General features: G+C 36.9%; 1 protein-coding gene across 1 annotated transcript in view; it reads left to right on the top strand.

Moving 5' to 3' along the window:
* GNAT3 (G protein subunit alpha transducin 3) overlaps positions 1–12,104 on the top strand; it is a 46,228-nt gene extending 34,124 nt beyond the window's left edge. Inside the window, exons 6-8 of the mRNA XM_064289915.1 lie at positions 9,873–10,002; positions 10,178–10,331; positions 11,914–12,104. Coding sequence (XP_064145985.1) covers positions 9,873–10,002; positions 10,178–10,331; positions 11,914–12,104 — 475 coding nt within the window. The remainder of the gene's footprint in view (positions 1–9,872; positions 10,003–10,177; positions 10,332–11,913) is intronic.
* Positions 12,105–13,095: the final 991 nt, after the last annotated feature.

Here is a 13,095-nt window from a genome sequence, read left to right as displayed (position 1 = left end):
AGCTTTGTTATTCTGTACTAGATTTCATGGGGCAATAACTCATGCAGACTATATATCTGTTTCAGGTTGTGTTCACGGTTAATATTACCAAAATAATGTCATATGATATAGTGTCTAATGTACTGTAGTGACAGAATTTATTGTGATGAATTACTTTATTCAATAATTAATTATCTCACTCATTTAGTAGAAAGCATATTAAACTATTAGCAACTACAGGCATTTCGAGTCTCTGGCTGCTTTCAGGTTATAAATTCTTTCAATTCTGTTTTGTTTTGTTTTATCCTGGAGCAATTAAGAGACGGATAAACAAAGCCTCTGTGCATATCCTTTGTGTATGCAAGTATCTACCCTCCTCTATTTTCAGAACTAGGCACAAAGAAACAATTTGTTTTTTTGCCATGGCTGAATCATGATGACACAGATCCAACCTGTTGGTGCTCTCACATCTAGCCTACTTAAAAAGTTATGTCTAGTCTGGGGTCTTAAGAGCTAACAAGCAGCCATCGAAGATGCTTCAATTGGTCTCAACCCACCCGGAGCAAAAGAGAATGAAGAACACCGGACACAAAGAAAATATGAGCCCAAGAGACAGAAAGAGCCACATAAACCAGAAACTCCATCAGCCTGAGACCAGAAGAACTAGATGGTGCCTGGCTACCACCAATGACCGCCCTGACAGGGAACACAACAGAGAATCTCTGATCGAGTAGCAGAAAAGTGGGATGTAGATCTCCAATTATCGTAAAAAGACCAGACTTAATGGTCTTACTGAGACTTGAGGGACCCCAGAGGACATGGCCCGCAGAGTCTCTGTTAGCCCAAAACTAAAACCATTCCTGAAGCCAACTCTTCGGACAAAGATTAGACTGGACTACAAGACAAAAAATGATACTGGTGAGGAGTGTGCTTCTTAGCTCAAGTAGACACATGAGACTATGTGGGCAGCTCTTGTCTGGAGGCAAGGTGAGAAGGCAGAGGGGGACAAGAGCTGGTTGAATGGACAGAGGAAATACAGAGTGGAAAGGAGGAGGGTGCTGTCACATTATAGGGAGCACAACTAAGGTCACAGAACAGTGCATGTATAAGTTTTTATATGAGAAACTGACTTGAATTGTAAATTTTCACTCAAAGCACAATATAAAAAGAAATAAGAAAAGTTATGCCTATTCTGATACAGCCAAAAATCTTTAATTAACCCCATTCAACATAATAGCTTAAAAATAAATGCCTCACGCCAATAGGATCTTATTCTTAGGTGGTTAAATATATAGTAGAAAATGTCAGAAACTGTGATTTTTCCAAGTTGGCCATATGCTTAGAGGATGAATGAAGACATTTAACAAATACATTAGCTCCAGAAGCATTGTTGACCTCTAGCGACCCTAGATTACATAATGATTCTGAAGCATTATTAAGAGCAGTTGATTTCATAATAATCTATTCTGATATGAAGTGTGAATAACCTTATGTGGTCAAATGTCTAGCCAACTGTTCAACATAAACTCATAAAACTCAACACTTTTGCCAACTGTTTGAAATAGAACTATAAAACTCAACTGTTTAATCAGCTGTTTAATATAAAGCCATAAAATTCTGATAAACCAAAATCAACCCCTTTCCCGCCGAGTTGATTTTCACTTTTAGCCATCCCGTAAGATGGAGTAGAACTGCCTCACAAGGCTTCCAAGGCTGTAAATCTTTACAGAAGCAGATTGCCACAGTTTTCTCCTGCTGAACCACTGGTAGCTTTCTGTTAGCAGCCGAACGCTTCGCCTTATACTAATTCTATGGGCAGTTTCGGAAATAATCAATGTTCAACTGCCACCTAAGAGCCTGTTCTGTCAGTTTCTAGTTACATTGTAAATTTCAGATATTTAACTTTTTTTCCCAGTAAGAATTCTAGCTTAAATGCTAGACTAAATAAAGAAACATTCGTTACAAAACAAACAAAACACCCTTTACCCAAAATGAGAATAGTTAGTTCCATACTTCCATCCCAATATCATTAAGGCTCTGGTTACTTCTACTATTCAGGAAATTGAGAGTATTCGGGCAGCATCACATGTTGATTCACCTCATTGTCCACATAGATTTCAAATGACCAGGCAGCAAGTACCCATGCTTTTCCTCTAATTTCTAGTTTTGTCTTTCACAGAATGAATAATAAGGAGTTTTGTTTTGCTTTTGTTTTCTTTTTTTTTTTAATACAAGAGAGAATATTTCTTTAGTCAAATTTATAATAAGTAAATACTCCACCGTGGGGATCTACAAATTGTTTTAATATACTGTAATAACTGACACCTTCGTAAAAAAACCCAAGTTATAATTTACAGGAATAACTAAAAATAGAGATGTATGAAAAATAACTTGCTATAGCAATAGTAAACCAAAATCTAACTTTTCTTATAGCTCACATAGAATCCAGGAGAATGTATATAAAAACAAAACTCTGGCCCTTCGTTCTATCAGCTGATGAGTATTTCAGTTCAACAGTAGCAGATGGCATTAGACAAATGTTCGGTGATCCCTGGACCCATGTCTCTTAAGCAATCTGTACTGGTAAAATAAAAACAAAAAAAACAGCATTGTTTATCAAATGAGTCATAAAATGAGAAGGTTATTAGCATTTAAGATAGACTTTCAGAAGCCATTTTATCAATATGAATAATATCCCAGGACTCAATATCTTTGCCCTCCTTTCCTCAGGAGAAAGCTAAGCTTATTCATATTTATAGGCGGCTCATGGTATGTTGAAACAACATTGGGCTAAGGGTTATACTGCATAAGTCCTACCCCTTATTAATTGTGAGTTTGGTGACAAGCCATTTAACCTCACAGAGGCTCACTTTCTTTACTTGTAAAATGAGTGTAACGCTATTTTCCCTTCTAACACAAAGAATTGTTATGAGGAACAAATAAAGCCATAGATACGAAATTTATTGTATTTATTTACTTGTGTCAGCTGGAACACAAATTCCAACATGATTTCTATGGAAGTGTTAAGTGTTAATTAACACAGTTGTATGTGTTTATCGAAAGTGAATAGGTACTCCTTACACATGGGCGTTACGGTGCAAGTAGGCCACAGAGAAGGTGCATCATCACGGAAAGTCAGGAAGGCATAGCCAATGAGACTACTAGGCTTACTTTCCTCTTAGAAATTCTTCAGATGTTTCAGTTCTTGGGAAAGCCACTTGAAATCATACGTTATAGAAAATATGTAGGAAGTACAGGGCATTCCTAGGGAGTTTATACCTCCCACAGAGTCCATAAATTGAGAATATTCATATCTTTAAAATTCTAATTACTGCTTTTTGTTACTAGGAACTCTCCCTCCTTCCCCCACCAAAAAAAAAAAAATTGCTAATGAGAGAAATAAGATCATTCTTTCTGAGGTAAGATTTTTGGCCACCACACAGGGAATCTGAGCAGTTATACAAAGTCATCTTAAAGAGAGAGGAAATTCCTCAGACTTGCAAGATTTGAATATAATCTGATTGAAAATATCGACATGATTAGATGAAGAAAGTATCAATCAGAATAGAGGGAGATGGGTTGGGCAGGCATAAAACAGAGAAAAGAAGGCTCAGAAGCAAATGCTAGCAGTACTAATCTAAGTCCTGTCTGGTGGAGAAAACTTAATCAATATGCCCAGTACTTTGATTCTTACAGAACTGCCATTTTTACTGTGAAAACTGAACGTTGAGCTTAGTAAAATGTTCCATTTATCTAATTACCTTTCTCATGGTACCATGATTAGTTAGCTTTCCACTATAGAATGCACACTATGGAAGCAAGAAGAGGATTATAAAAGAGGAGGCAAGAAATATGGACATTCTTCGATGTAAAAAATCTCTTGGGTGGGAGTACGAAGAATAGTTTTAGACTGAAAAGACCACCAAGAGTTTAAACCTATTGATGTATACTCCATCTTCAGCTCACCAAAACCTACAAGTTAAGGCATTTTTGTTCAATTACAGTATCACATTTCTTTGCCAACAAATGATCCATAATACATTAATATATGCTCAGATGGAGAGTACGTACAAAACCTAGAATCCAGGAGATCTATACTCTCTTCTCAAAAGACGGAACAAAACCTGACAAGGGAAGAATTTTATTTTTTTTTGCCCAGGGACAGGCAATCAACTGCTCATATGCAAGTTCAATTTGAAGCTGAAGAAAATTATAACAAGTCCATGAAAACCTAAGTACAACCTTGAGTATATCCCACCTGAATTTAGAGACCATCTCAAGAATAGATTTGACGCATTGAACATTAATGACTAAAGACCAGACCAGTTGTGGAATGATATCAAGGACATGATACACGAAGAAAGCAAGAAGTCACTGAAAAGACAAGAAAGAAAGACCAAAATGGATGTCATAAGACACTTGAAGCTTGCTCTTGAATGTAGAATACCTAAAGAGTGAGGAAGAAGTGATGAAGAGAGCTGAACAAAAGGTTTCAAAGGGTGGCTCAAGAAGACAAAGTATTATAATGAAATGTGCAAACACCAGGAGTTGGAAAACCAAAAGGGAAGAATACGCTTGGCATTTCTCAAGCTGAAAGAACTGAAGAAAAAATTCAAGCCTTGAGTTGCAATTTTGAAGGATTCTACAGGGAAGACATCAAACGATGCAGGAAGCATCAAAAAAGATGGAAGGAATACAGAGTCACTGTACCAAAAAGAATTGGTCAAGCAGTAGTCAAGAAATCAAACAATAAATTGCATTAGGCAAATCTGCTGCAAAAGACCTCTTTAAACTGTTAAAAAGCAAGTATGTCACTTTAAGAATTATGGTGCAACTGACCCAAGCCACGGTGTTTTCAATTGCCTCATATGTATGAGAATACTGGACAAGGAAAACCAAAGAATTGACACCTTTGAATTACAGTGTTGATGAAGAATATTGGATATACCATGGACGGCCAGAAGAAAGAACAAATCTGTCTTGGAAGAAGTACAGCCAGAATGCTCCTTAGATGCAAAGATGACGAGACTTTGTCTCACATACTTGGAACACGTTATCAGGAGGGACCAGTCCCTGAAGAAGGACATCATGCTTGGTAAAGTAGAGGGTCAGTGAAAAAGAGGAAGACCCTCAATGAAATGGATTGACACTGTGGCTGCAACAATGGGCTTAAGCATAACAACGATTGTGAGGATGGCACAGCACTGGGCAGTGTTTTCGTTCTGTGGTATGCAGGGTCACTATGAGTCAGAACTGACTTGACGGCACCTAACAACAACATCATAACTATCATATCAACAGAACCTATATGGTTCTTGGTACATATCAGCCTCAAACAAACAGTAGTTGAATTAATAAGCCCTCTGCAAGTTGCTTAAGGTCTCATCTGAAAAATGTCATAGTTTATGGCGAGGTTTACCTGAGTTAATTGTTGGATGGTGCTTACAGGACTGGAAAATGGTAAACTCTTATTATTTAAAAAAAAAACAAAAAACGTTGCTGTCAGTTGACTCTGACTCACAGCAACCCTGTGTCTGTCAGAGTAGAACTGCGCTCCGTCAGGCTGTGAATGGCTGTGACCTTTCAGAAGTAGACCACAGGCCTTTCTTCTGAGGTGCCAATGAGTAGACTCTACCTGCTAACCTTCCAGCTATGTATTAAACTAAGACTAAAAAAAAACAAACTAAGACTAAGCCATTAAAATTGGTGATACGGGGATTTATGGAAGGGATAAAAGTCAGATCTAAAATCAGTTTCTCCCACATTTTACAGTTTAAGTGATTTCAATACAGGAATAGATAAAGCTCTATTTTTCAAAGTCTGAAGTTGCTTTTATGGATTAAAACAAAACATTTGACTAAAACCTGAAAAGTGTAAACACATGTTTATTATCATTGTTTCCAAAAGAATTCTGATTGATTTTTTTTTTAATTACACTTATTGGACAGTTTTCAGATAGTATAACCTTAAGGTCAAAACTCTGTCCCCTCTATCTATTTTGCAAATCTGAAACTGCAGATTTTAGTCATTAGCAGCATTCAATAGCAGTATATATAATATCCTTTATTGACACTAAATTTAGGTTTCCAAACCACATGACTATTGAACTCTTACCCACCACCATCAATATTGTGAGTATCCTTTCCTTCAGTCCACTAATGAATGTAGTGGTTTTGCATTGGCGCATGCATGTATTTGCGGAATTTTAGTTCTATATATCTGTTCTCTGTTTGGGCTGTATGTGAAATGTGAAGTCCTAGAGAAATACAATGCATTGTACTTTCAATTATCCTTAATAACTCAGCTGGTCGACAGTTATTACCCCAAGCACAGTTATTACCCTTGAAATCTCTGGACAGCTTAGAAGCTTTTTAATACTTAATATCTTGGACTTAAACTACTACTTAAAAAAAACAAAACAAAGAACCAAATTCACTGTTGTCAAGTCAATTCTGACTTATAGCAATTCTATAGGACAGAGTAGAACTGCTCCATAGGGTTTCCAAGAAGCCACTGGTGGATTCAAACTGCCAACCTTTTAGTTAGCAGCCAGACACTTAACCACTGCACAACCAGGGCTTCTAAATTACTACAATAGTCCATTATTTCTTTTCCTCTTGTCTCTTCCTTATCAAAACTACCTCTGAACTCAGATCAAAGTGATCTAATATAACAAAACACTAAAATGTAAATTGCCGACCTAAAAATCTCCCAAAGTGCCTCATTGTTTGTGATATAAAATGTAAATTTCTCATGTAACGTGAAAGACCCAATGAATTTATCAATGTCCTGATATACCAGGCATGCTTCTGCCTCAAGTCCTTTGCTCTTTGCTATTTCCTGTTTCCTCTGCCTGGAACACTCTTCCCAAGTCATCCTCAATTCTTCATCTTCTTAGGTCTTTACACAGCTGTCACCTTCTGCTGCTTCTGATCACTGCATTTCAAATTCAAACCCAACTCCTACACCCCCTGTTCTGTAAGGAGAGCCTAAGTCTTTTAGCAAACACACATACACACACATATACATCACCACCACCGCCACCAGATTATAAACTTCTTGCTGCAGACTCTCTAGTACCTGGCGTATAATACGTGCTTAATAAATATTTGCTGAATGAATGATGAAAAAATGAGTATCATGCTTTATAGCTTAATGTTTTTAACTTAGACATTATGTTCCCCAAATTATAAAGTCTTTGCTTACACAAATATGCTATGTTCTCTCATGTCTTGAATGACTTGCCCGTGTCCTTCACATTGCCTAACTCCCTTTCATTTCATTAACATAGAATTTATTCATTATTTAACAAAATATATGTCAGATGTCTATTATGTGTCAGGCATAGTGCCAGGCACTAGGAATACAGGGTCACGCAAATGATTAAGCACCAAAAGGTTGGCGGTTCCCGTTCATTCAGAGGCACGTCAAGTGAAAGGCTGGCAATCTACTTCAACAAATCACCCACTGATAACCCTGTGGAGCACAGCTCTCTGATGTGCATGGGGTTGCCATGAGTCAGAATCAACTTAGCAGTAACTGGTGATTTAATGTTAAGAAGGAGCCAGTCAGTCCTTGCAGAGAACCAGGTGAAGGGCCCTTAAGTTGATTCTGCTCCATAGGGTTTTCAATGGCTGTTTTGTTGTTGTTGTTATTGTTGTTTCTCATATGGAAATATCCCTGCCCTTGTGAGTCTGCTATACTATTAAAGAGATAATAGATCTTAAATATGTGAAAAGATAAACAAGTTAATCGTGGATTGCAATGACTACTATAAAGAAAATAGAGCTAACACGATAGAAAGTAAATGGGGGATGGGAAGAAAGAAATTTACATGGAGGTTCAAGGAGTCTTCTTTTGGAGGAAGAGACATTGAAGCTAAGACCTGAAAGTTGAGAAAGAAGCAGTCTTGTAAGGAAGAAGGGAATTCATGTCCTAGGGAAAGGAAAGAGCATGTTCAAAAAGTCCAGAGGCACCTAATCACAAGCTTGTGATTGGACTGTAGTGAAAACAGCGTTATCAAATAAGCTTGGAAAGGTAAGTAGGAACCAGAACAACTATAGCCTTATAGGTTATTACAAGTTTGAGTTTCATTCAAAAGAGAAGCAATTGGAAAGTTGTAAATAGGAAAGTGGTATAAGAAGATTTACATTAAAACACAATTCTGAGTGCTGTGAGAGTCAGTTTTAGGGCTGTAAGAGTAGAAGGAAGACCAGTTAGGACACTTTTGCACTAGCCCTGGTGAGAAATGTTGGTGGCCGAACAAAAGGATAAGAGTTGGAAGAAGCGGATGAATTAGAAACTGCATTTTGAATGTGTAGTATGGGGTAGGCAGTGAGGGAATAAGGAAAAGGGAGGCGTTAAGAATATATCTTAGTTTCTTTATTGAGTTGCTATGTACAAGATGGTGCTTTTTACCAAAATACAAAAACAGAGGGTGGCTCAGGTTTTCAAACACCTCCTGTGAGTAACTTTCATGATCCCTCAGGCAGACTTAATCAAATCTTCCTCTCCACTCACATATTACATTTGCAGTGAGCCAAGAATGAAAAATGAGCTCGTGCAGGACTACAAGTTCGCAGCAAATAACTGACATTACCCAGTGGTGAGACCATAAGCATTGTTATTTACACAGTAATTAGGACAAAGGGTTAGAGCTCCCCCACCACAGGCCCTCCTCCCAGGGTGAGATGAAAAGGAAAAACAGCTCTCCTTGCATACATCATATCTCGCTGCAACAAGGACAAAAGAACCAAAGGACAAAGGGACCCAGGGCTTATATACCTCTGACCAGAAGGGTTTACATGCTCGGTTGTATAGAAGGAGGAATAAGGGAAAGGGGGAGGCACCCCTTGGTGCTGTCTGGGCTCAGAGTGCTCGACGGTCTCGTGGTCATCATTATCTCCAGCCTTGATGGTGTCAGAAAAAGAATATTCTTTCCTCTTCTTCCATCTAAGATAAGATCTTGCCAGCATGCCATTATATAGTTACTTAGGTACATACCATACCACTAAGGCACCAGGGGAGGGGGCCTACATTCTCTAGGGTACGTTCTTTCATTATAGTTTCTGTGTAAGGTCATGCAGGCAGTGGTGGGAGAAATTGCTTTGCTGCCTCTGCAACCTTGTATATTAGAATATTTAGTACAATAATAATTCATGTTTTTCTTTCTACCAGACAGCAAGCTCTTTGATATACTGACCCTATCTTTTCATCTTTGTGTCAGTAGGCCTAGCACAGTGTCTAGTACATAGTATGCAAACAATAGTTGTTTCAGTGAGTGACTTAATGCAGAAAGAGCTAAGGGTGAGCAAGAATCATAGTATCAGAACTATAGTAGCTTCTAATCTTCTTGCAAGTTCTGTAACTCAAGCAGAGTATGTACAGACCAGCATCTAACTCTTCAAAGGCTAATCAATTTTTACTGAAATTTTAAGCTAATTTGCATTCCAAAGTCAGTGTTGAATTACTTCACTCTGGTCTGCATGAAGGAGCCCCAGTGGCACAGTCATTAAGCACTAGGCTGCTAACCAAAAGGTTGACACTTTGAACCCACCAGCCACTCCACCGGAAAAATATGTGGCAGTCTGCTTCCCTAAAGATATAAAACCCTGGAAACCCTATGGGGAATTTCTACTCTCTCTTACAGGGTCACTATGGGTCAGAATTGACCCAACGACAATGGGTTTTGTTTTTAGTTTTCGTTTTGCATGAGAAAAAATATTTTTTTTAAATGGCAAAGATTTTCTCTTTTTCTATAGTCTTTGAGCTGCAAGTTGGCCAAATAAAATTTATTTTATAATCAATAAAAATCAAATAAATCCCTTTTAAGATATAAACATTTTGGAAGGTATTTATAAGATTCAATATTCTTTTGTTGTTTTCTTTTAAAGGATGTTTGATGTAGGTGGACAGCGATCAGAGAGAAAGAAATGGATTCACTGCTTTGAAGGAGTGACATGCATTATATTTTGTGCCGCACTCAGTGCCTATGACATGGTCCTAGTGGAAGATGAAGAAGTGGTAAGTCTAAAAGTAAAAATCCAACATTTGTGCTTTCCAGTAGCACTACCACATCTCCCAACTCAATGCAGACCTTCCATAGATGGATGTTATCTCTAGATCCTTGCTTATGAAGCCTAACGCTAATATTTTACAAATAATAATCCTACATATTCTCACTTTGTATACCTAACAGAACAGAATGCATGAAAGCCTTCATCTGTTCAACAGTATCTGTAATCACAAGTATTTTGCAACCACCTCCATTGTCCTGTTTCTCAATAAAAAAGATCTCTTTCAAGAAAAAGTTACCAAGGTGCATCTTAGTATCTGTTTTCCAGAATACACTGGTAAGATTCTTTCTCTTAAACTCTATAGTAATAGCTTATTTTATAAACATATATTTTCCTATCTGGACCTGACATTCACTACTTATGAAGATGAAGCTTATGTTAATATTTTTTTTGAGTCATTTGTACAATCCAGAGTGGAAAGAAATAACCAGGAACCTCTCTACACTGTTTCCATTAAAACAAAGCCCTAATGAATAAACAGACGTTATTAGGAACATAGCATTCTGTCAAAATGGATATTTATGCTAGTTATCTATAATTAAAAAAAAAAATTTTTATTTCTCCTATAATTATCAGTATTATTTATTATATGCCCACACATTTATTTAACATGTGATTAAATATAAGCATGTTTTAAAATTGAATACTACAAATTAAATATAGATTCATAATTTAGGGCAATATAGTTCTAAAGATGTTCTCTCATAGAATTTTCCTACTAGTTATAGCAAAATGAGGTGGGGGGAAGCATATAGCCTTGCAAAGCCTTTATACTACTGTTCTACCTGTGTCAAGTTTCCACTAAGCATATTCCCGTAGGAAGCCAATCAATAGGTCATTTTTGAGCTGTGTTATATTTTTTGGCCTACTTACTTTATTTGTGCCTTTTTCCCAATTGATCCATTGTGTATTCTACTACAAGGTTAAACATTCTCAAGCATAGCCTTCACCATTTTACTGCTCTGATAAAACTTTAATCAGGAAAAACTTTAGACAACTTTCCATATTTCACCTCGGATCCTTTGGCAACATGGTCCATAACTGGCTGATTCCATCTATTATACCTGATTTTCTCCAATTTCCCTACAAATATCTTTCATTTCCATCCTGGCCGTTCCTCCAAAACTCACATCGACTTCCCAACTCTTTTCTCAAGTCTACTGGTACAGACACTCCCACTTTGTTCTCACTCATCCTATTTCTCCTCTTTTTTTTTTTTCAGCTATCTTTCAAGATTCCACTCAACTATCACCTTCTAAATCCTACTCAGGAGCCCTGGTAGCTAAGTGTTTAAGCAGGTGGCTGCTAACCAAAAGGTCGGCAGTTCGAACCCATCAGCTTCTCCACAGGAAAAAAATACGGCAGTCCACTTCGGTAAAGATTTATAGTCTTGGAAACCCTATGAGGCAGTTCTACTCTGTTCTACAGGGTCACTGTGTGTTAGAATAAGCTCCAAGAAAATGTTTTTTTTTTTTTAATTCATCTATAATATCCATTATCTTCCTCTTTCAGTTCATATTAAAACACGTGTACACTTATAAACACCGTGAGCATTTGACATATATACAGACTTATATTACTTATTAATGTTGTTTTGTAAATGTGTTAGTATCTGAACCATACTGGTCACATCTTAGCCATCAGAAATTTTCAGTAGGGTAGGTATAGTTTTCAGCACAATGTAGAAAACACATAAGTTCCTAAAAATTGACCCTTGCCACTTCAATTTTGCAATATTAGTATATTAACAGCAGCACACAAAGAGTCTAAATTCTTAAAATTTACTGGTACTATTTATGGTTTTATTCTTTGTAAAATACAATTAATGTCTACTTCTTTAAATCTTTTATTTAACCAGGGCCAAATACATTTGAAGATGCAGGCAACTACATCAAGAACCAGTTTCTAGACCTGAATTTAAAAAAAGAAGATAAGGAAATTTATTCCCACATGACCTGTGCTACTGATACCCAAAATGTCAAGTTTGTGTTTGATGCAGTTACAGATATAATAATCAAAGAAAATCTGAAAGATTGCGGGCTTTTCTAATGAATGCATTTCTTTTCCAGTCTTGCTTATGTATATGCTTTCCAAGATATAGAAGAAAAAATGCTATGTGATGTGTTTAGTTTGAATAGCTATTAACAGATATAGACATATATATAACTAGGATTTTAAAGAGTTTTCACAGGAAGTCTTTAATGTATTGTCATCTATACTTAAATACTTGGAAATCCTGATGGCATAGTGGTTAAGAGCTATGGCTACTAACCAAAAAGTCAGCAGTTCAAATTCACCAGGTGCTCCTTGGAAACCCTAAGGAGCAGTTCTACTCTGTCCTATAGGGTCGCAATTAGTTGGAATTGACTTGACGGCAATGGGTTTGGCTTTTTGGTTTATACTTGAATAGGTTTCAATTTTCTTTTTTTTTTTTAACATTAAGTAAGGGAGTGTCTTTGATGCCTTCAGGTATAAAAATTGATTTATTTTGGTAACTCTGGAATAGCACCTACCAATGACACTGAATTTGCTAGGAAGTAAACTTCTGCATTGTGAACTATCTTTAAGCATTCATTTTTACTGAAAACATAATCATGCCTGTACTATGGAGACTATTCAAAAACGGAACATGAGGCATTTTATTGATCAATCACCTCTCTATATAGCCAATTGTAAATGAAATATTTACTATATTTTTGTTCATGAGCAATTACACATGCAAAAGAAATGCATCCAATTTTATCCGCTGTATGTTTTTCCTTTAAAAAATTAATGCTGAATTTACCAGTAGAGTTAAGGATTTCAATAATATATCTGTTTTTGTACCATCTTGGTTGAAGAGAGAGGTACATTCAAAACTTGCTCTGACTGGAGATTTGCTAAGACATTTGTAAACTAGGGAATTTCATAACTTTTCCATTGGTTGAGTTTCTCAGAAGTCAAGGGTGCTTGTAACTCAGCCATAGCAGCTGAGGAAAGTGGACCACCCAACGCTGGAGAGAAAAATCCCCATCTCTGACCTCAACCCCTGCTGGTTTAC

This window comes from Loxodonta africana, chromosome 8 (genome assembly GCF_030014295.1).
Source record: "Loxodonta africana isolate mLoxAfr1 chromosome 8, mLoxAfr1.hap2, whole genome shotgun sequence".
NCBI classification, from domain to species: domain Eukaryota; kingdom Metazoa; phylum Chordata; class Mammalia; order Proboscidea; family Elephantidae; genus Loxodonta; species Loxodonta africana.
The sequence above is the reverse complement of the archived record's forward strand: the minus strand, read 5'-3'. Positions and strand labels throughout refer to the sequence as shown.